General features: G+C 38.8%; 1 protein-coding gene across 2 annotated transcripts; it reads left to right on the top strand.

The window, feature by feature from the left end:
- The first annotated feature begins 3,299 nt into the window (after positions 1-3,299).
- Positions 3,300-20,918, top strand: HMSD (histocompatibility minor serpin domain containing). Of its 2 annotated transcripts, XM_032152091.2 has the most exons (7): positions 3,300-3,384; positions 6,986-7,160; positions 8,041-8,190; positions 13,764-13,881; positions 14,988-15,130; positions 18,291-18,446; positions 20,089-20,918. In XM_032152091.2, the coding sequence occupies exons 2-7, from the start codon at positions 6,996-6,998 to the stop codon at positions 20,491-20,493; spliced, it is 1,137 nt and encodes a 378-aa protein (XP_032007982.1). In that variant the 5' UTR covers positions 3,300-3,384; positions 6,986-6,995; the 3' UTR covers positions 20,494-20,918. The 2 variants fall into 2 exon arrangements, with proteins under 2 accessions (XP_032007982.1, XP_032007983.1); XM_032152092.2 differs by lacking the exons at positions 14,988-15,130; positions 18,291-18,446; positions 20,089-20,918 and having other exon boundaries at positions 13,764-13,961.
- The last annotated feature ends 2,705 nt before the right edge of the window (positions 20,919-23,623 follow it).

Here is a 23,623-nt window from a genome sequence, read left to right as displayed (position 1 = left end):
CGGCCGACAAACATGACAAAAGCTCATCATCACTGGTCATTAGAGAAATGCAAATCAAAACCACAATGAGATACCATCTCAAGCCAGTTGGAATGACGATCATTAAAAAGTCAGGAAACAACAGGTGCTAGAGAGGATGTGCAGAAATAGGAACACTTTTACACTTGGTGGGAGTGTAAATTAGTTCAACCTTTGTGGAAGACGGTGTGGTAATTTCTCAAGTATCTAGAACCAGAAATACCATATGATCCAGCAATCCCATTACTGGGTATACACCCAAAGGATTATAAATCATTCTACTATAAAGACACATACACACGTATGATTATTGTGGCACTGTTCACAATAGCAAAGACTTGGAACCAACCCAAATGCCCATCAATGATAGACTGGATAAAGAAAATGTGGCACATATACACCATGGAACACTATGCAGTTCATGTCCTTTGCAGGGACATGGATGAAGCTGGAAACCATCATTCTCAGGAAACTAACACAAGAACAGAAAACCAAACACTGCATGTTCTCACTCATAAGTGGGAGTTGAACAATGAGAACACATGGACACAGGGAGGGGAACATCACACACTGGGGCCTGTCATGGGGGTGGGGTCTAGGGGAGGGTAGCATTAGGAGAAATACCTAACGTAGATGGCAGATTGATGGGTGCAGTAAACCACCATGGCATGTGTATACCTATGTAACAAACCTGCACGTTCTGCACATGCACCACAGAACTTAAAGTATAATAATTAACATTAATAAAAAAATAATTAATTAAAAATAAAATATATAATCTGATACATTTGGATATATGTATATATACATGTACACACCTGTAAAAACAATCTAGATAATGAATATATCCATCACACCAAAGTATCCCCTTCTCATTTATACTGCCTCTCACCCACCTCTCTCTGCCCTCTCCTCAGTTTCATGTTCCATGCAACTACTGATCTACCTTATGTCGCTATAGATCAGTTTGCATTTCCTTGAAATTTATGTAAATAAAATCATATACAAAAGTAAAGAAAGTGTGTTTTTAAAAATCTATAAGTTATTGAGCATAATTATAAGACTTCAAAAAAGTGAAGAGGTTACAGATGAAGGAGTGAAGGTAAATATTTGCTTAACTAATTTAGTGAGTTAAGCAATGGATTCAATCACAGATGATTTAATCCACTAGTTTCCATATTTTACTCACCCAAGGTTAGAGTTTACTATTTAGACACTTAACGTTTCTTGGCTTACTGGACAATGTGAGTCACCTCTCCAGAAAAATTCATGGCATTGAATGGATACATTAAAAAAGTAGAAACTTTGTTTTAAAAACTCTAAAATCAGTCACCACAGCTTCTACTTTAGAATATCAGAAAAAGAAGAGTAAATTAAACCCAACTAAGCAAAACAAAATAAATAATAAAAATGGGGGCAGAAATGAAATGAAATCCAGAGAGAAAATCAATGAAAACAAATGCTAGTTCTTTTAAAAGATCAATGAATTGATGAGACTGTAGCCAGGCTAAGCAAAAAGAAAAGCCTAAATTACCAATATCAGAAATGAAAGTGGTGACATGCTAAAAATCCCATGTACAATAAAAAATCATAAAGGAATACTCGGGACAGCTCTGTGCCCACAAATTTGATAAACTACATGACATGGATCAATTTCCTGAAAGACACAATCCGCCAAAAGTCACACAACAGGAAACAGAACATTTGAATAGGCCTATATCTACTAAAAAAATTAATCAATAATTAATAGCCCTCTAAAATAATTACCAGACCCAGATGGGCTCACTGGTAAATTCTAAAAAAAAAATTAAGAAAACATTTACACCAATTCTCTAAATCTCTTTCAGGAGATAGAAGCAGAATAACTACTTTCTAATTCATTCTATAGGGCTGGAATTACTCTGATAACACAACCAGACAAAGACATTAGAAGAAAAGAAACTTAAAGACCAATATCTTTCATTAGTATAGATGGAAAATTCTGAACAACATATTCACAAATGAAATCAAACTGTGTGTAAAATAGTTGGATTATACATTGTGACTAAGTAAGATTGATTGCAGGTGTACAAGGCTAATTCAACATTTGAAAATCAAACAAAGGAATCCATCACATCAACAGGTAAAAACAGAAAAAAATCCTCAAAAAATTGCTAGCAACTCCAATTCAACAACACATTAAACAGATCACTCACTACGATCAAGTGAGATTCACCCGGGTATGCAAGTATGATTCAAAACACACAAATCAATAAATGCGATACATCGCATTAACAGAACCAACAACAAAAACTGCACAATCATTTCAATAGATGCCGAAAAAGTATTCAGTAAAATCCTACATCTCTTTATGATAAAAATCCTTAACACATTGGGTATAGAAGGAATATACCTCAAAACAATAAAAACCAAAATGAAAAACCCACTGCCAATATCATACTGAACAGAGAAAAATTGAAAACCTTTCCTATAAGATCTGCAACAAGACAAGGATGCCCAGTTTCACCCCCTTTATTCAGTATCTGACTGGAAGTCCTGGCCAGGGCAATTAGGCAAGAAAAACAAACAAAGGACACCCAAACTGAAAAGGAAGAAGTAAAATTAGCTTTGCTCACCAATGGCATAATCTTATAATCAGAAAAACCAAAAGACTCCCCTCAGAAACTACTAGAACTAATAAATGAATCAGTAAGGTTGCAGAATACAAAATGGATATAAAATATCCTTAAGATTTATATACATCAATAGTGAACAGTCTGAAAAAGAAATCAAGAAAGAAATCCCACTTACAATAGCTATAAGAAATATGATGTATAAAATACCTAGTAATCAATTTAATTAAAAAAGTGAAAGACTTCTACAAGGACAACTATAAAACACTGATGAGAAAAACATGAAGAACACACACAGAAAATGGACACATATTCATGCTCATAGGTTGGAATAATTAATGTTAAAGGAAAATGCTACCCAAACAATTTACAGATTCAATGCAATTCCTGTCGAAATACCAATGTCATTCTTCACAGAAATAGAAAAAAAAAAAATCCTACAATTTGTATGGAACCACGAAAACCCCAAATAGCGAAAGCGCATTATCGCTTCTTGACTGAAAACTCCCAGACAGTTGAGGCTTTTACCTGCACAGAGATTGGCCGCTTCCTGCACATCAGGAAATCCCCGCGGCCTGCGGGACCCGCCCCGCCCTCCTGCCCAGGCGCCCGCTAGGTGGTGCCCTGGCTGGGCCCGACTCCGCCCGCCTCCCCACTCACTGGGAACTAATACCGGGCGCCGCTCCGACATCTCTATTCCCGCCTCTCCGACCAGGTCTCACCTCGCTCCTGGGCAGCTGAGCGGAGAACTGGGGTAGGTGTTTGGCTTTGGGAGTGGTTCCCACACGCTGGATTCCGGTTACCTGCTCCTGAGCCCAGGAAAAGGGCAGGAACCTACGAAGGGGAAGCCCAGTGAAGTGCTCAGCGCACCAGTTGCTCCAGACCTTTTCCTGGGGCTGTCCTTCATTTGGTCTCTGGCGGGGGCTCCCTAAGGGCAGGGTCTTGGCTGCACCTGGCTGTGTGCCCTATGGGTCCAGGCGCGGGGAGGGGACGCCAGGGCGAATGGGCGAGGAGCTGGAGGGTGGAAGTCCTGCCTGGGCTCCACTCATCCTGCAGGAGCTGGAAGTAGGTGCAGACAATGAGGCCTCCCACCCTGGTGAAGTTTCCGCTGGGCACTGGAAGGGGCTGTGAGGCCTGGGACCTCCAGGAATAACAAAAGCAACAGTATTTATTTGTCAGTACCGAAACTCGTATGCTCTCAGTATTCAGAATTTGTACTTGACATTCCTCCTCCTTTAAAAGAAACCGGGAGAGGCGTTAATATTATGTTTTGGGACTGGAAAAAAAATCAAAATGAGGAAGATACTGTTGCCAGAAAGCAAGAATGTTGGGATAGTGTAAAAAGAAAGTAACCAATTTAAAGAGATTCCCAGTAGGCAAGTTGTGAGAATTTGCTCAAGAACAAAAACCAGTATGTGTTAATTGAAACACATGTTACTACAAAGCCAAGAAAGAGTCCTTTAGTAAATTCAGATAAAACAAGTAAGATGGGCCGGGTGCGGTGGCTCACGCCTATAATCCCCGCACTTTGGGAGGCTGCGGGGGACGGATCACGAGGTCAAGAGTTTGAGACCCAGCCTGGCCAATATGGTGAAACCCAGTCTCTACTAAAAATACAAAAATTACCTCGGTGTGGTGACACGGGCCTGTAGTCCCAGCTACTCAGGAGCCTGAGGCAGAAGAATCGCTTGAACCTGGGAGGCAGAGGTTGCAGTGAGCTGAGATTGCACCACTGCACTTCAGCCTGAGGGACAAAGCGAGACTCTGTCTCAAAAAAAAAAAAAGTAAGATGAAAGGAGGCAGGAAATAATTTCAATAATGTTTACAAGAAATGCTGTGTGATGATTCATATACGAGTGCTGTGTAGGAATTGTGACTACAGGCACCTAGGTTGACAGGCACAGTGGTTACACAAACCAACCTGAAGGCCTAAATATTAAACCAGGAGACTTTGAAAGCCAACTTGTGTGATAGAACTCTGTGTTACGCAAATCAGATGCACGAAAACCTCAAATAGTATTTCATTTCAAGGAAAGGCATTTGGCAAAAAAAAAAAAAAAAAAAAAAGCAAATTTAATAGCTGTCTTTGCGAAATCCCGAGGTAGGACCAAACCGCAAAATGGTCCTTACATTTGTTTGACTTTAAAAAGCAGTATGACCTGAAAAGTAGCAGTGTCAGGTCAGTCAGACCCCATGTCCCAACCATCAATCTGGCAGCCCCATCCTATTGTTTTTGTGAATAGGAGATGGTCTGTTATTAATTTAACCCCAGAAAAGTATTAAAATAAGCATTACCATCACCCTAGGAAATATAAAAAGAGCGAAGATAAAGTGAATAAAACCCACAGTATTACTAGTGGTGTGCTAGAAATAAGTTTTATAATCACTGTTGTACAGTTGTGTGTATTTTAAAACATGTTTGAAAGTCTTAGGAGAATCTAGTTTACCAGATTTATAAGTGTTGATTTATTCAGTTTATTATTGTACAAATGCTTATATTAATGATACAGTTGTTAACTTTATAAGACTGTTCTTTAAAGTGATTACAACTTTAAAACATCTGATACATTAAGCATTATCATTAATGCTTAAATATTTAAAATAACGTATTTGCTGTGTTAGCAGTGTGCTTTAAAGCTTAAGGAAAACGATTTGTTTACCAAATTAACAAGAAATTAATTGATCATTGACTAAATAAGGTATAATAATAGAAAAAGTTGTTCTCTGTTTATGAAAATTCTGCTTCGGGAATGAAAATCTTACAGACTAAATAAACATGCACTCACCAGCAGGGGGAGAACTGTGGGAGATGAGAAATGGGAGTGATAGATTACTCATATGTGGTTGAGCATATGAAGAAATTACTGAAAGAGCTTGAGTGATCTGTAGAATATTTGGTGGGAGGGGAATTTGCCATAGATTTTTAAAAAATGAAAACAAAAAAGGGGAAAACAATAGTAACATAAGGAAAAACAGACATGTTAAAAAAAGGAATGTATCCGTTATTCATTAATTGGCTTAGCACTGAATACTATTTAGTTGCAATAAAGCAAACACTTGGAGAGAGGAAGTGAAGTGCGGTAAGCGATAAAAGAAAATTAATCATCAGCCCTAAATTAGGTAGGCAATTTAGAATGTCAAAAATTGTGGGGTTAAAAATAGTTGTATACACAATTATTTCTAAATATGAAAGTAAATACCAGGAGAAAGGGTGCACTGAGGTTTGATTGTTTGTGGGGAGTTGGGAGTAGTGGGAAGACACTGGTTGATTTGTGTAAGATCTCGCCTAGTGTTATCTCACTTGTCAACTAAGTGCAAGTCCATTAATTTCATAAAAGCACAACGACCAAATGACACTGCAACAAATATAGGTACATTGTAGGGAAAATAGCAAAGGATATAAATCAAATTAGAATTACCCACTATCCAGAAATATGTGACGTTCAGTGTTTCCCTGTAGTCTTTTTATCTATGAATTATACTTATATGTAACTTTATTCTTAATTTATACTTAATATTGTATTTTCTCATGGCATTACTGTGATTTTTAATATCTCCATTTATATTCAATCATGCATTTGACAGAATCTAACTGGTTCTCTGTTGCTTGGTATTTAAATATTTTCTCTGTAGCATATAGAGGGCTTCAGTAGTCGTCTTTCTGCATACTGTTTTTTTTTTCTGCATACTGTTTTTATCAGTACTTGTGAGCTTTATCTTTAGTGAAATTCTTTGAAATGGAATTTTTCATCCTAAACGTATAAGTATTTTCATGGCATTTTCTTTTTCCTACCCTTCCACCCTCCCTATGTTCCTTCCTTCATTTATAAAAACATAATTCTAAGTTACGTTCTGAAAATATTGGTGTCCCAATTTACATAATCACATATGGAATATAGGAGGGAATACCTATTTTACCAGTATTGGAAATCAATAGTTTTTGTACTTACAAATTTCTTGTTTTAAGCAAGTATCTTTCTTGCTTTCTGCTGCTTCTTTTGTTGGAAGTCCTTATACCGTGGTGATTAAGAGGAGCCCTAGAACCACAAAGACCTGGTTTCTAATGCCAGCTCTTCTGTTTGTAGTTGAGTGATCATCTCAGGCGCAACAGACTTAAACTGTGAAGGCTCAATTTCTTTGCTTGTGAAGTGCAGACATGCACTCACAGCACCTACCTCATCAGCTTGTATGGATTAAATGACATCTTGTAAGAAAAGCCCTAGTGTAGTTTTTGTGTGTGTACCTATTTGTTCAATGAAAACAAGTATCCATTTAACTAGTAATAAATGGAGTGAAAAGTAATACACATGTAAGCCTATATTAATGTAATATTGTTTAAAAATCCATTGTTTCAGGCTCACCATCATGGATGCACTATCAGAAGCAAATGGCACATTTGCATTAAACCTTTTGAAAAAGCTAGGGGAAAACAACTCGAACAACATGTTTTTTTCACCCTTGAGCATGTCGTCAGCCTTGGCCATGGTCTTCATGGGGGCAAAGGGAAACACCGCAGCTCAGATGTCTCAGGTACGTAAAGCCACTTCAAGACAACAATAAATGCTATCAATTTATCAGTTGAGCTGGACTTCCGCATTTCAAGTCTTGAAGAAATTCCTCCTTTAACAGACAACTCTGCTAGTCTCACAGGATGTGGATGGAGAGTTGGCAGGATGGAGCATGTTTTCAAGGCCTGACCTTCTTGGTGACCTGGAGTCACTCATGTGGGTGCTTCTGCAGGCAACTGGGCTAGAAGATCCAAGAAGATTCCACTCCCATGTCTGGGCCTTGGTGCTGGCTACTGGATGGGCCCTCAGTTCCCTACAAGCAAGTCTTTCCATTCCTCCTTTTATGTGGTCTTTCCTAAGGATAGCTTGGGCTTCTCGACCATGGTAGCTGGGTTACAAGGGAGGGAAAGTGGAAGCTGCCAGACTTTTTAAGGGCAAAGCCTGGAACAGAGCCAGTTCTGCATTCTGCTGTTTAGAGCAAGTCACATGGCCAGCCCAGATTCTAAAGAAGGGGAGAGAGACTCCATCTTTTAATGTCAGGAGCACCATGTGTATGCAGAGACAGGACACATGGTTGGCAGTTGCGTTTTTAGACCAAGTACCATAAATAGCACAAGAAATCCGAGTCATTTTGTTAGGGTTTGCAAAAGGCATATCCACTTACACCAATACTTAGATAACATTCGTTTCTTTTAGGATGTGCTTATAGGGAGGCCTGAGAAGAGGTATAGGTAGGGAGACAGGGTGGCTTTTGAGACACTCTCTATCTTTTATTAGCTTGATCATCTTTTAAGCTGTAGTAAGCATCTGTAAATCTCATATTGCTGAGTTTACTGTTGTGCCTATATTTTGAAGTCACAGAATACTGAGAATGTGTATGTTTATTATGATTTTATTTTCAGGCACTTTGTTTTAGTAAAATCAGAGGTGAAGATGGAGATATTAACCAAGGTTTCCAGTCACTTCTTGTTGCAATTAACAGAACTGACACTAAATATGTGCTTAGAACTGCCAACGGGCTCTTTGGAGAAAAGTCTTATGATTTCCTCACAGTAAGTCATACTTGTTTATTAGGAAAATAAAGATAGCAATGTGGTGGGAAGTAGGAGAATGAATGTGGGCTATGAATTCCTGCAGGTGGTCCTGAACTCAGAACTCCATGCACGAATCTCACACGCATCTTCTGATTCAGTTTGATCATCTGTAGCACAGGCTGTATAGCAAATACCGTTCAGAATTTTGTGAAGCTTTAATGAGATAATCTTTATAAAAGAACTGACACAGAGCATAACACAGTTGAAAATGAATCAGCCAAAACAAAGATGTGGTGAAAATGACTGTTTCTAGTAATTGCTTTGCAGATATTTTTAATTTTCTATGCATGATGACACTATAATGTATGCATTAAATAGTTTGACTAGATTTTTCAGCAATGAAAATCTTTTAAAGCTAATTTTGGCTAATTACACTGGTTGCATTCGCTGACAATGTTTCATGACTTTTTTAGTTTTTGAAAAGAAAAGTACTGAAGTAATTTCTTGTTATATGAAAACACAAACAACACATGTAAACCAAGATATGTCATCAGGTTCTTTCTTATGCCACAACTCCCCTTTTTAATGTTAGAGCTTTCATAGATTTGATGTTTCCTCCTTCACATACAAAAACTTTGCTTCATGAGTTTTTCTTCTATGTAATATTATTGTACTATGCATATTGTTTTATACTTTGTTAGCTTTTCCTTAAAAATATGTCTTAAATTCCTTCCATCTCAGTATACATGGGTCTGTATTACTCTTTTTAACCCTTGTCTGGTGTTCCTAAGTATGGCTGTACCATACTATAATAGACCTTTCTTGCATTGACGAGTACTTAAGCTTATTTACTCTGGCCCATTACAGGCAGGAGTATTTCTTTACACAGTTTTGTGCATATGTGTATGAGTTACTGTCTAAAATGGATTTGTAGAAGGGAGGAAGGGAATGAAGCTTTGAGGTTTTCATAAATATTGCCAAATTGCTCTCCACAGTTTTGTAGCCATTTACACTCTACAAGGGGTATTTATAGGGTCCTCAGTTCCACCCACCATCAGCAGAACTGCATAATGTTAACCTTTAAAACTTTTGGAAGGGTGGGGCCAAGATGGCAGATTAAAAGGAGCTCCTGATGCTGCTGGCGCCACCGAGAGGAAACAAAAGGGGTAGTGAACGCTGACCCTGAGAGCCGATCATCTGAGAAACCATGTCGAGATCCATCTAGGCAGCAGGGGAACACACAGAGCAGACAGGACTGAATCTGGGCACCAGCCTGTCTGGGATCAGTGCAGTCAGGAGGACCCCTACAAAATGGGGAAGGATGAGTGAGTGAGAGTTCCCAGGGGGATTCACACTGTCCACAGGGACGTATGCAAGACTGGGAATGGGAGAATCCTCCTGTCCCCACCGCATTTCCCCACTGTGCTTTTAGACTGGGGCAGAGTGCCACCTGGACGTTTTCCAGGGGTAATTCTGGAGTCCAGGGGGACCTCTAGAAGTCCTGGGCCCCATAGCAGAGCAGCACCAAAGCCATAGCCCCAGTAGAGGCCACAGTTGTGGTTCCTGGGAGAAGGAAGATCCTACCCCTCCTAGGAAATAACATTCTGGACACAGGATTTGGCAAATATTTTATGATAAAGATGCCAAAAGCAATTGCAACGGAAACAAAAATTGAGATATGGGACATAAGTAAACTGAAAAGTTCTGCACGGCAAGAGAAACTATCAACAGTGTAAACAGACAACCTATAGAAATGGAGAAAATATTTGCAAACTATGCCTCTGATAGAGGTCTAATGTCCAGAATCTATTAAAAAAAAACTTAAAGAAATTTACAAGCCAAAACCAGACAACACAACTCCATTAAAAAGTGGCCAAAGGACATGAACAGACAATTTTCAAAAGACGACATATACGTGGCCAACAAGCCTATGAAAACATTGCCAACATCACCAACCCTTAGAGAAATTCAAATCAAAACCATGATGAGATACCATCTCACACCAGTCAGAATGGCTGTTATTAAAATGTCAAAAAACAGATGCTGGTGAAGCTGCACAGAAAAGAGAACACTTCTATGCGGCTGGTGGGAATGTAAATTAGTTCAGCCACTGTGGAAAGGACTTTGGTGATTTCGCGAGAAAATTAAAAGAGAATTGCCATTTGACCCAGCAATCCCATTATTGAGTACATACCCAAAGGAATAGGAATCATTCTACCATAAAGACACATATGTTCATTGCAGCACTATTCACAATGGCAAAAACATAGAATCAACCTAAATGCCCAACAATAGTAGACTAGATTTTAAAAACGTGGTACATATACACCACGAAATACGATGCAGCCGTGAAATAGAATGGGATCGTGTCCTTTGCAGCAACAGAGATGGAACTGGAGGCTATTATTGTAAGCAAACTAATACGGGAGTAGGAAACCAAATACCACATGTTCTCACTTATAAGTTGGAGGTAAACATCCAGTACATATGGTCACAAGGAAAGGAATAACAGACATGGGGGCTTACTTGAGGGAGGAGAGTGTGGGGAGGGTGAGGACTGAAAAACTACCTATTGGGTACTAGGCTTATTACCTGGTTGATGAAGTAATCTGTATACTAAACCCCTGAAACATGAAATTTGCCTATATAACAAACTTGCTTAGGTATCCGTGAACCTAAAGTTTTTAAAAAAGAATCTGAGATGGAATATTTACAACATATGTGATAGGGAAGGGTTAATACAAAACAAGAGAAGCAACAAAAAAATAATAAAATCTTTTGAGTATAAATGGGATTAAACACTTTTATGTGTATTGAGCATTTCTATCTCTTCTGTGAATTGCCTATTTATATATCCTCTTACACATTTTTCTATGGGGTTTTTTGTCTTTTTCTTATTGACTTATAAGAATTATTTTTGTTCAGGATATCACTCTTACTGTGATATATATTTTTTCAAACTTGTTTTTGACTCTAAATTAATTGTTTGCAAACAGATTGGTATAAAGTGAAGGTGGTAAGACATAAAAGTCAAATATTTATAAGATTTATATATGATATTGTGATTTTACAACTTCACTTATTTTACTAGTCTTAGCTACTATTTAGTTTATTACCATCTTTTTACTAGTTTACTAGTTTTTGATATAAAGACAACCAAAATGTTAACAACCAAATTTCAATTCATGGTGAATATTTTGAAAGAAAAGCATTGATACTTAAAATGTTATTTTGATATTGGAATATAAAATAAAAAGATGAGAAATATTTGTAAACCATTTCAGATTAATTTATTATTTATTCTTATTTTCAAGAATCCCATACCAATAGCAATATATAATTACATGTTCTTTTTGTTTGATTTGCCACACTTTGTAAAATAGTAACTTAAAATAGCAGTTATTTAAAAACATGTTTAAAAGACGGAAAGATCACCTAGGCGTGCAAGAAGTCATCAATATATGATTCATCAGTTTGCCTTCAGATTATTTTCTTACACTGAGAGATTTAAATAATTTCCAAACCACTGAAAAATAGGCAGAGGCAGCAATTTTGGAAAAGCATGAATTATGGGAGGATTAAGTGAAATAGTGTATATCGATCAGTTATGTAGTGCCTGAAACATACTGAGAATTCAAAAACGTTACATGAAAAGGTGATATTTCATCAGGACTTCACAGTTATCTTGTGAGGTGTAGCTATTACTGCTTCCTTGTTCTACAGGAGAGAACATGGAGGCATAAACAGAGGAAGCAAATATTGGAAGGTCACACAACTAGTAAGTTGCAGAACTGGTGTTTCTAACTACTGTCACATTTCCTTTCCATGCCATACTGATACAGAAGTATAAAATTCCATAATAAAAGCAAAATTATGGAAAGGGAAATTAAATATTTAGCTGTGAGCAGTTTGAGAGAAAGATTGGGAAACAATTCTATAATGCATGGTCCATAAATTAGTTGTTTCAGTTCATTTAATTTCCACCAAATGTTCTGCTTTTATATGGCATAATGTAGGTTTCTGTCAAGACCATTATAATTCTACAGAATATATTAACTAAATATAGTTTGAACTTTTTTGGAAGGTTGATCATAGTTTGAAACATCCATAATGCTATGCACTATGTACGTGAGTATAAGGTTTCCATGAAATTAATTATTCAGCTCCTCAGTCCAACTAGCTATTAATATATTTCAAGTGTTCAATAGCCTGTGTGGCACCGCTCTGGACATTGCAGAGTTACAACATTTTCATCATCCCAGAAAGTTCCGATGGACACTGCTGGACTAGGATTGTATATGTTTCCCATATAGTTTATGGAACAACAGACTCATATTTATATTCTGTTGTTCTAAAATATAGAGGCAAATGTAGCACTTGCTGTGTTAATCCTCACTCAACAAATTTAATCGTTTACAGGAGTGACAGCTTCTGTAGTCACCATTTGTAAAAAAGAAAAAAAAGAATTTATTTTCTAAAGCAATTTTAGGCTCACAGAGAAATGGAGCAGAAGGTACATGCATAGTCCCTCCTGTGATTAACATCCCCTAGTATGGTGGTGGGGGACAGCTTTCTCGTTTCTACCTTGGTCAGTTAGGAATAAAGCAGCTATGAATATTTGTGTGCAGGTTTTATCAGCTCCTTTGGGTAAGTGGTAAGGGTCATGATTGCTGGATCATATTTTTAGTTTTATAAAAAACTTCCACACTGTCTTCCAAAGTGACTGTTCAATATTGTATTCCCACCAGCAATGAATGAGAGTTCCTGTTGCTCCACGTTTTCGCCAGCATTTAGTGTTGTCAGCGTGTTTTCACTTTTAGTTCAAACTGTTTTTAATATCACTTGAGATTTATTCTGTGATTCGTGTTATCGAATCTCCAAGTACTTTTGAAATTTTCAGCCATCTTTCTCTTATTGATTTCTAGTTTAATTCATTATTGTCTGAGAGCAGATGCTGCATGATTTCCATTATTTTAAATATGCTAAATTGTGCCTTGTGGCCCAGAATGTGGTCTCTTGGTTAATGTTTCACGTAAGCTTGAGAAGAATATAGATTCTACTCTTGTTGGATGAAGTAGTCAATAGATATCAATTATACCTAGTTACTTGATATTGTTTTTGAGTTCAACTATGTTCTTTACTAAGTTTCTGCTTGCTGGATCTGTTCATTCCTGATAGAGGGGTATTGAAGTCTCCAGTTATAATAGCGGATTCATCTATTTCTTCTCTGAGTTCTATTAGTTGTTGCCTTATGTATCTTGATGGTCCACTATTAGGTGATTACCTATTAAGGATTGCTATATCTTCTTGGAGATTTCTCAGTGTTTTTAATTATCTCATTGATGGGTGCACTGCCACTCTTATGATGAAAATTATTTGATATGCAGCCCACAGTATTGCTTAGTTTATAAGCTAAGATTAGGAATAGCTGAAAAGAATTTGGGCTTTAGGTTAATTCCTCATTTTTATTTGCAAATTATATATGGTAAATCATAAAATTATTGATTTTCTGATGTGGCACAATGAAGAAGTAAGCCAGTGATATTAGTTGTTTCTGTAGCTGTGAAATTATGTTTTTCGGTTTTTCCTAGGGTTTTACAGACTCCTGTGGCAAATTCTACCAAGCAAAGATAAAACAGCTTGACTTTGTGAATGATACAGAGAAGTCCACAACACATGTAAACTCCTGGGTTGCTGATAAGACTAAAGGTGAAAATATATTGTTATTCTATTTCGATAATATTTTAAACAGTTTTATAGTCAGTTCTTTACAAAACTGTCAAATATAAAAAGGAGTCCTTTTTTCTCTAAACAATTATGCAAACATTAAAACCTTTCTTTGGAAATATTGCCAACTCATAGACCTTTTCTCTAGCTTTAGCTTTCCCTTAGCAAGTATCTGTGATGTCTCTATAGATGAAATAGTCTCTTCCAGGTTTTTTTGGTTGTTAATATTAGGTAGTTTTTCTTTTCACAAATCGCATTAAAATTTGAATTTAAAAATTTCTAGCTGTCTCCCGCACTAGTATTGCCATACTGTATGGTTTATTTATGTAATGTGGCAGGATGCTTGGCCAAGGCCTTTTTAGCCTTTAGTTCTTAATTTATTTATTTTTATTTTTTTGAGACAGAGTCTTGCTCTGTTGCACAGGATGGAGTGCAGTGGCACAATGTGGGCTCACTGAAACCTCCACCTCCTGGGTTCAAGCTATTCTCATGCCTTAGCCTACTGAATAGCTGGGATTATTGGTTAGCACCACCACGCCTAGCAAATTTTTTTGTATTTTTAGTAGAGACGGGGTTTCGCCATGTTGGCCAGGCTGGTCTCAGAATCCTGGCCTCAAGCTATCCACCAGCCTCAGCTTCCCAAAGTGCTGGGATTACAGGAGCAAGTCACTGTGCCCAGCCAAGTTCTTAATTTAAACTGTTCTTTACACTTGCTACAACTGCTCACCTTTTTGAAAATCCATTGTGTTTCTTTCTTTAAGCCGTTGGCATTAATCATTCCTTTCTGTCTAATGTATTATCAGCTCATCCTCTGCCTATTAATAACTACCAGTTTGTTTTATGCATTCTATATGAATTGTGGTATTTTTTTGTTACAAAAGCTCTATCTCAAGTTTCTATTGCAGTATTGTTACTATGGTTATTGTAAAGACAAGCATTCCCTTACATAATTAATTAATTTTGGGACACTAAGAACTCTCTTCATGCACACTTGCCTTCTCTAAGAGACCACATGATCTGAATACCCTCTTGGACACACACATCTGGAAATAGTTTTAGCTAGATGATTCTTTAATTCTTCTTTATAGGTAAAATTACAGAGGTGCTGTCTCCACATTCAGTTGACTCATTGACTAAGCTGATTCTTGTGAATGCCATCTACTTCAAAGGAAGCTGGAATAGTCCGTTTGAACAACACAAAACGAGGGAAATGCCTTTTAAAATCAGCAAGGTGGGTATTTTGCACTATCAAATGTGATTTAAGGAACTGTCATATTGGCTTTAACACCTGCAAGAAGCTTAACTTCAAGAACTTTGACTGACGTGACCCTTTGGAAGTTTAGCAGCTGGATTCCGCTCCAAACCTGGAGACCTTTCTCTTGCCCTTCATCTCTTTCTTATGTCTCATCAAAAGTGGCTACATATTCCCAGGCCTCTGGTCCAGCTCTCTATCTCATCTGTGCTGGGTACTATCTATATCACACATCTGAGTTTATAGCCCTTGGCTTCCCAAAACTTGTGAGATAAAATTCAAACTCCATGGTATGGTGTGTGAGGCTCTTCATGATCTGGATCCTGCCTGTTTCTCTATCTTCATTTCCATTTGTACCTTCGTGCTCCTTTCTTTCTGCCAGTGGCCCCTCCAAGACGCCCTTCTTGACAGTGCACCTCTCCAAGCTGTCTCCTCCTGTAAGCTGTCACAGTGACCCCTGCCTGTCTCCATGGTGGCATTGCAATGGTTGAATCAGGTGTCTGTTTTCCTGCTTTGCTTGTTGCTGTTTGAGTGTAGAGAATGCTACCTTACAAGGACCTAGCACACATTTGCACTCAATAAGTACTGAACCAATGAATTATGTTCAGATTCCTTTTAATCATAAAGATAAATAAACATAAATTTTGCTTCACAACCAGGTGAGCAAAAACACATACACAGTATAGACACAGAGTTTAGCTACCTCCAACTCTGAATATTTTATTTGCAGAAGGACTTTTATATTACTCTAAATCCATCTATTCTTTCTTATTTGTTTAACTCTAGAAATGTTTGGACATGCACAAAATTACACAGAAAAAAAATAAGTAAATTAGTGATCATTAGTTAAATCTTCCAGGCTGACTGGGCCCAGGTCTTCAGTTTTTCAAGAAATGTATTTTCTTTCTAGCTTTATTCTGAAATGAACTGTTCCATTTTTTTCCTGGCAAATATTTCTCTCTTGAAATTTCTTTAACAATATGTGTGTTAGGATTTTGTTGAATTGCAATGGACAGAAAACTCTGCATATACTGTTTACACTCTTGAAGCTCATCTCCCTTAGCAGGAAGTCTGGAGGTAGGCAGAGGCCAGGGCTGACGTGGGACGTGGGTGAAACTCTCTCTCCTGCTCTGTTGTCTTCAGCACATCACTTACTTCTTTATGGTTCTAAGATGGTTCAGACATTAAGCTCACAATCCAGGCAAAAGTGGGAAGAACAAAGTGGGTGGTGTAAAAGCCTTCTGCTCCTGAGGTTCTACTGTATTACTCATTAAGGGAAATGTTTTTTTTCTATATTTTACTGGCCAGAACTCTTGTAAGCCATAAGGAGGTGAAGAACTGTATCTTCTATTCTAGTCTATACAGTAGAAAAAGGCGAAAACTAAAGTAGCTGCAATGGGTGTTAAGTGCACCAATCTATACATTTCCTCAAAGGTCACAGATTTTGATTTGGTATTAATTCTTTCATTTTACTTTTCATTTGCACTTTTATTTCTAAATAAAATGAAATATCTATATAATTACATATTTAGTGAATCATTCAGTTACTTAAAAAGACCAAGCTTGGATCCTTTTCTATTGCAATACTAGAGGTTTGGGGGTTTGGAGGTGAGGAGAGGAACTCTCTAGACCAGGAGTTACCAAATTATGGACCATGGTCAAATCTAGCCCACCACCTATTTTTATACATATAGTTTTATTGAAGCAACCATGTTCATATGTTTACATATTGTCTATGGTTGTTTTAATCCCACAACAGCAGAGTGAAGTACAGATTGAGGGTCCCTAATCTGAAAACTTGAAATCTAAAATGCTCTAAAATCTGAAACTTTTTGAGTCCCATCTTGATGCACAACTTGCGAGTCATTTCAAAGATTTTAGCTTTTGCTTTGAGTCAGAAGGGTTTTCAGTTGAGGAATGATGTGACTTGTGTTTTAACAGTAGCCCTCAGGCTCCTGTGCTGAGAATAATCATGGAGAGGATAAGGGAAGAAACAGGGCAGTCTCTTGGGAGTTTATTGCACCATCCAGGACTAGGATGATAGCAGTGGAGGAAGGAAGCATGGGTTAGATTTTGCTTACATTTTAAAGATGGGGCTGATATAATTTATAATGGGTCAGATATGTGGTGTGAGAGAAAGACAGGAGTCAAGGTTAGCTCCAGGACGGCGTCCACATGAACCGAGACAGGGAAGGTGAGAGATGGAGCAGATTTGGAATGGATTGTAAGGGACCCAGTGTTACATGTAAAATTGGAGGTTTCTTTTATACGTTAGATGTTCAGATGCAGATGTTGAGTAGGCAGCAAAATTGACGAGTCTAGACTACAAGTGTGAGCTCCAGGCCAGAGGTGCAAATTTGGTTGCATATTTAAATTCAAGAGACTGAATGGAATTATAGGGGAGAAAAAAGTATTTTTCCTCTATTTTGCTGGGATCACTGGCTAGGACCTCATAGCGTAACAAAAGAGAATTTACAAGAGAAAAGCAAACAGAAATTGATCAACCTGTATGTCACACATACACATGGGAGACCTCAATTATGAATAACTCAAATGGGTGGTTAGAATTGGTGGTGTATTTACCTAATTTAGGATGGGAAAGGGAAGAGACAAAGGGCACTTAGAGAAAAAGAAATGACTTTTTAAAGAGATAAATGGATTCTTTAGGGTAGAATGGATAGCTGATATAATAGTCCAGTCATAGTGTCTGGCTGAGTGTATACAGAGTTCTCAGCTTTGAAAAAATTAAAGTTGTTCGCAAAAAAACACATTTATGACAATTGAGTGCTTCTGAGTCCTTTTGGGAGGCTCTGCTTTTAGGCAGATAAGATGTTTCAGGAACTCAAATGCCTTCACCTCAAGATAATTCTTAAACAAAAGTAGCGTATTTTGGAGTGATATATTCTGATTCCTTTGAAGTTCACCAAGAGAAAGTAAAGTAAGGATTGAGCCATGGACACCCCAGTGTTTGGAGACTGAGGCAACAATCATGGGCCAGTAAAGGCAGAGGCCAATATGGGAATCTAGAGACCAAGGGAAGAAAGTGTTTCCAAGGGCAGAGAGTTGCCAGCTCTGTTGATGTATGTACAATGTATCAACGGTTGTGTTTCAAGTTAATTTTTATCTGTTTCCCTTATAGAACAAAGAAAAACCTGTGCAAATGATGTTTCAGAAATCTACTTTTCAAATGACCTATGCAAAAGAAATATTAACCAAAATTCTACTGCTTCCTTATGTTGGAGAGGAGCTGAATATGATCATCATGCTTCCAGATGAAAACACTGATTTGAAAACGGTAATGAGTGTCCAAAGTATTCATTTTCTCATCTCTAACAAACTTTTAGGAAAAAAACTTTGAAAATTTGGTTTTACCAATGTTTTCTTGACATATTTGGCCACATGCCTTTTTCTCTTTTTATGGTTATATCTAGTGGGATGTTGTTCTAAGTGCTGAACACAATGTAGAAAATTCTTGGCCTGGTGCGGTGGCTCACGCCTATAATCCCAGTGTTTTGGGAGGCCAAGGCAGGTGGATCACGAGGTCAAGAGATCGAGACAATCCTGGCCAACATGGTGAAACCCCGTCTCTACTAAATATACAAAAAGTATCTGGGCGTGGTGACGTGCACCTGTAGTCCCAACTACTAGGGAGGCTGAGGCAGGGGAATCACTTGAACCCAGGAGGTGGATGTTGCAGTGAGCCGAGATTATGCCACTGCACTCCAGCCTGGTGACAGAGTAAGACTCTGTCACAAAAAAAAAAAAAAAAAAAAAGAAAAGAAAAGAAAATACTCTTATTCCAGAAAAGACTCAGGTTGGGACCAAATCAGGTCAGCCTTCAAAATCTTGCTTTACAATTTTGACTTTTTTTTTTCTCTTAGCCTTTTCCTTCCTGTGGAAAATGATGTCAGTACCTCTCTATGAGGGTTGTTGCAGGATAAAGGAGATGGCCTATATAAGGCATTTGTTTCAATGCACAGGGTATGACAGTGACTAATATTAGTAGTCTTCACTCCAGCCTTGCCCAGTAGTTCTGAGTTTTCCCTTCAGAAAGCAGTCATACAGAGAAGAGCTGCTCTGAGTCTATACATCACCCAAGGATCTTGTTAAAATATAGATTCAGGTTTAGTAGGACTGGGATGGAGCCTGAGATGCTGCATTTCCACCAAAATTTCAGGTGATGTTGAGGCGGCTGGCCCATGGAGCACACTGAGTAGCAAGGTGTTAGAGAGTCAATGAAGACTTTTAGCAGGGTAGCATTTTGCTTCTCTAGAAAGCTAATCCTTATGACTGCAATGGACAAATTGAAAGAAGTGAGAATGGAGAGAGATAAGAAAGGAAGCAGCTATGACATTTCAAGCAAGACATGATTAGGGCCTGAATGAAGGCAGCAGCAACAGAGGCAGAGGAAGGGCTGAAAGATGTTGGTAGTTAAAAGAACAGAAAGTAGTGATGGATTCATTGGAAGGAAATTTGGGTAAAAGAGAAGATAGGTCTGAGATATCAGCATGCTTTTGTTAAGATAGAACATCACACTTTGAGAGGACAGTCATTCTCCTACAAATATACTGTAAGTTGTAAGTTTCTACATGAAGGAAAAGGTTTGAATAAGTTTCTTGAATCCAGGATTCAAGGCATTGAAATGTAAAATCATCTCCTACCTGAATGGTTTCGCATTAATGTGCTTTCTTCCACATGTGTGCTGTCCAATATGGTAGCCACTAGCCACTTGTGATGATGTATGTACACTTACATTAAAAATTAAGTTTACAAAACAGGCCTTTATTGCACTATCGGCATTTCAAGTGCTCAGTAACCATATATGGCTCATGGCTACCACATTAGGCAACTCAGCCGGAGCGTGTTAACATCACAGAAAACTGTCCCATTGGACAACGCTGATCTAGATTTTTAAATCTCCAACTCTCTTGTTTTAGGTGGAAAAAGAACTTTCTTATGAGAGATTCATAGAATGGACAATGCCAGACAAGATGCGTAAACGAGAGATGGAAATTTTCCTTCCTAGATTTAAACTGGAGGAAAATTACAACATGGAACATGTCCTTCATAGTATGGGCATGGTTGACGCCTTTGAACAGGGCAGGGCAGACTTCTCAGGAATGTCGTCTAAGAAGGGGCTGTACTTGTCCAAGGCCATGCACAAGTCCTTTGTGGAGATCAATGAGGAAGGCACAGAAGCAGCAGCAGCTACCACCTTAGAAATAACTTTATTGTGTGGCAGATGCCCCCTCAGGTTCTGTGCAGACCATCCCTTCCTTTTCTTCATCCAGCACAGAGAAACCAGTGGTATTCTCTTCTGTGGCCGGTTTTCTTCTCCATAAGGAAATAGTAGTCATTGAATGTAGTCCTTCTCTTTTCTCTAACTGACCTACTTTTTCTCTACACTCTTCATAGTGTGCCTACAAACCCAAAATGACTTTATCATTGCAGTGGTCAAAAGTGAGATATTAGGAGCCTAATTTTGAAATTCCTTGTTCAGAACCCTTCTGTGTATGTTAGTAGGTTAAATGTTTTCTAAAGTTTGAAGTTGACATTCTCCAAGGATCTTGTGGTCACTTGGGCAGTGATATCTCTAACCATTCGGCCAAACCACTCTGCTTGGAACTAGCTATCTCCCTCTCCTTTGTTGCTACTTTTCTTTCTTCTCTGCTGAATAGTATTGACATATAGACCCATTTTTAATGAGATAATAGAGAGTGAAATGGAGAATGGGTAGGAGATGTGGGCAGCAGGTCTCGGAAATCCATAGAAGCAACCTCTATTTGAACTTTACCAGCAATTCCGAGGCCAGCACAGAGGGTGAGAGAGCAGTTAACTCAGACCAATGAGAAATCAGTCCAATTTCCTGTGTGTTTCTGCCTTATTTGTAGTTTGCATTCATAGGGATTAGTGAGTCACAAACCTGTTCAAACATGCAACTATTCACTTTCTCTGAAAATTTATAATTGTTATCAGGAGGCAGAGATGAATAGATAATGTTCTATTCACAGTTTGAGACAGCTTCATGGGTATACAGTACATGTCTTTCTATTTTATTTCAAATATTTTTTGAAAGGCACCTCAGTTTTCTGTAGCCATTTGTATTCAAGGCTTGAAATGAAATTGCAGTGTTCAGTGATAAGAGAACACAGTGATTAGTTAGATTGAAGAGGGAGATTGGTACTGTTTTCTAGGGGACAGCAAAAAGGACTTATTGCATCAACACCTCTGCAGTCAGAAGAACCTTGGGCAGCCCCTTATTTCACTGACACCACTCATATTTTCATTCCACAGCTGGTTCACTTTTCCCTTTTGGCCCAAGCCAGCGAATTAGCTGCAGGGAGGGAACAGGACTGAGGAGTACAAGGAAACATCCACGTTGTATGTGGGCTGAGAGAGGAAAGAGGGAGTATCAGAGATTGTAGGGTTTGTCATTCTCATTCTTCTGCCTCTTCTGCCCAACACTTGCACTTGGAAAGAGTAATCCTAGGTGGGGAATAATCAGTTAATGTGATTCTTTCACTGCAGAGAGAGCTTCTGAGTGTTACAGCCAGGGGCAATAGGCTGGCACCCTGTTCCTTATGGAAAGGCATGCCTTCTTGCACAGCCTTGCAGGAAGTCCAGTTAAGTAGGTTAGGAGTTGGGAGCTGGAAGTGTAAATGGAGTAGCTTCCTACCATCCATGCATGTGGGAATGTGTTTTTCTTTGTTTGTTTTTTTTTGACGGAGTCTTACTCTGTCACCAGGCTGGAGTGCAGTGGCACAATCTCGGCTCACTGCAACCTCCGGTTCCTAGGTTCGAGCAAGTCTCCCGCCTTAGCCTCCCGAGTAGCTGAGAATACAGGCGCATGCCACCACGCCCAGCTAATTTTTGTATTTTTACTAGAGAGGGGTTTTTACCGTGTTGGCCAGGATGGTCTCGATCTCCTGACCTTGAGATCTGCCTGCCTCAGCCTCCCAAAGTGCTGGGATTACAGGCGTGAGCCACTGTACCTGGCCAGGAATGTGTTTTTTAAATCGTTCCTGGGATCAGTATATTCAGATCCTATCAATAGTGAATTATAAAAGTTAATGATATTGGTTTGATCTGTTATAGACCTATAATGCAATCAGACTTTAGCCATGTAAATCACAATACATAAAAGGTAATAATATGCATATTGGCCAAGAGGATCTTGTAAAATTATGTTTGTCATATTCTCTTTGAAGAGTTATCATTCAATATTTTATTTCTGTCTTGTAAGGCCTGAAACCCCATGTGCTGCCTTGACATCTATGGGCTTCTCAGGGCCTCAGAGGCCTGGCCATGCAGTCCCTGCTCTTGTCAGAGTCAGATATGTGCACCCTATTCACTCACTGAGCAGGAAGGCTCCTCGCCCTTCTAAGTTCCCCTATCAGCCAGTCAGCTGTACCCCACCTGGGTCTCAACCTGGCTCACTTCCCTGCCTGCCGGGAAACTTATTCAACAAGCCTGTCACATTTGGAGGAGCCAGGAATTGCCTCTTCCTCTTGTTACTATAAAGCCTGCCTTCCATAGCCCCTGCTGGTTCACTCTGTTCCCAAATGCAACTCTCCTGTGACCCTGCATGGCATGTGGTGACCTCCCTCCCTGTGAGCAGATGTGACTAATACACTGCTGCCAATTTCATCTGTCCATTGTCTCATGCTATATGTCTGGTTATCTCCTACTAGTTAGTGGGGGAGATCCCTCCTTCACCAGCAAGGTGAATATGAGATAATCAAAACAACTACAATTCAGTGAAAGGTCCAGCCTCCCAAATAATGATTCCATGTCTTTCGTGAAATTGCACTAAGACATTTCCTTTACACTATGTAGTGTTTCTTGTAAGTATCCACAAAGTGAGTTCCATTTAGAATTGAATTATAGGAAAAAAGTTGATCTCACCTCCTCAGATATGTTTACTGAATACCTTCTTTGCATTGGACATTTTGCATAGATTATTTAATCCTCAGGGATAATAAACCCATGAGGAATCCGAGACTCAGAAGTTAAGTAGCTTGAACAAGTTCTTGTGGCTAGCAACGAGGTAGAATGTGGATCCAATGTCTGGTACTGCCCAAAACTGGGAAATTACTCAAACAAGCCTGGTACATCTAGAAGAGCCATGGGCAATCTCTTCCTCTTGTTATCGTGAAACTTACCTATATCAGCTCCTACCAGAAGGGCAGCTGCCAGCACAATGCAGGAAGAGTAGGGACCAGAAACCTGTCTCCCTTTAACATGAAGTCTGATTTCTTTGGCTGTGTTATCCCATCTGAAAAGTGGGGCTCAGAAACTTCTGGCACCAAAAGCACATCATCCTTGATCCAGGGATGAGCATCCTGGGATATGGACTTAAGGTCATCTGGGTGCCAGAAACTTCTGGCACCAAAAGCACATCATCCTTGATCCAGGGATGAGCATCCTGGGATATGGACTTAAGGTCATCTGGGTGCTATGAACTCTGCAAGC

The sequence above is a fragment of the Hylobates moloch genome, unplaced genomic scaffold (assembly GCF_009828535.3).
Source record: "Hylobates moloch isolate HMO894 unplaced genomic scaffold, HMol_V3 SCAFFOLD_5, whole genome shotgun sequence".
Taxonomy (NCBI): Eukaryota; Metazoa; Chordata; class Mammalia; order Primates; family Hylobatidae; genus Hylobates; species Hylobates moloch.
The sequence above is the reverse complement of the archived record's forward strand: the minus strand, read 5'-3'. Positions and strand labels throughout refer to the sequence as shown.

What these genes read in the sequence shown, in the direction of transcription:
- HMSD (XM_032152091.2), top strand. Translation starts at nt 6,996, where the DNA reads ATGGATGCACTATCAGAAGCAAATGGCACATTTGCATTAAACCTTTTG. An exon ending in CCGCAGCTCAGATGTCTCAG is followed by an intron (nt 7,161 to 8,040) that starts GTACGTAAAGCC and finishes TTTTATTTTCAG; the next exon opens with GCACTTTGTTTTAGTAAAAT. An exon ending in AAAACACTGATTTGAAAACG is followed by an intron (nt 18,447 to 20,088) that starts GTAATGAGTGTC and finishes CTCTTGTTTTAG; the next exon opens with GTGGAAAAAGAACTTTCTTA.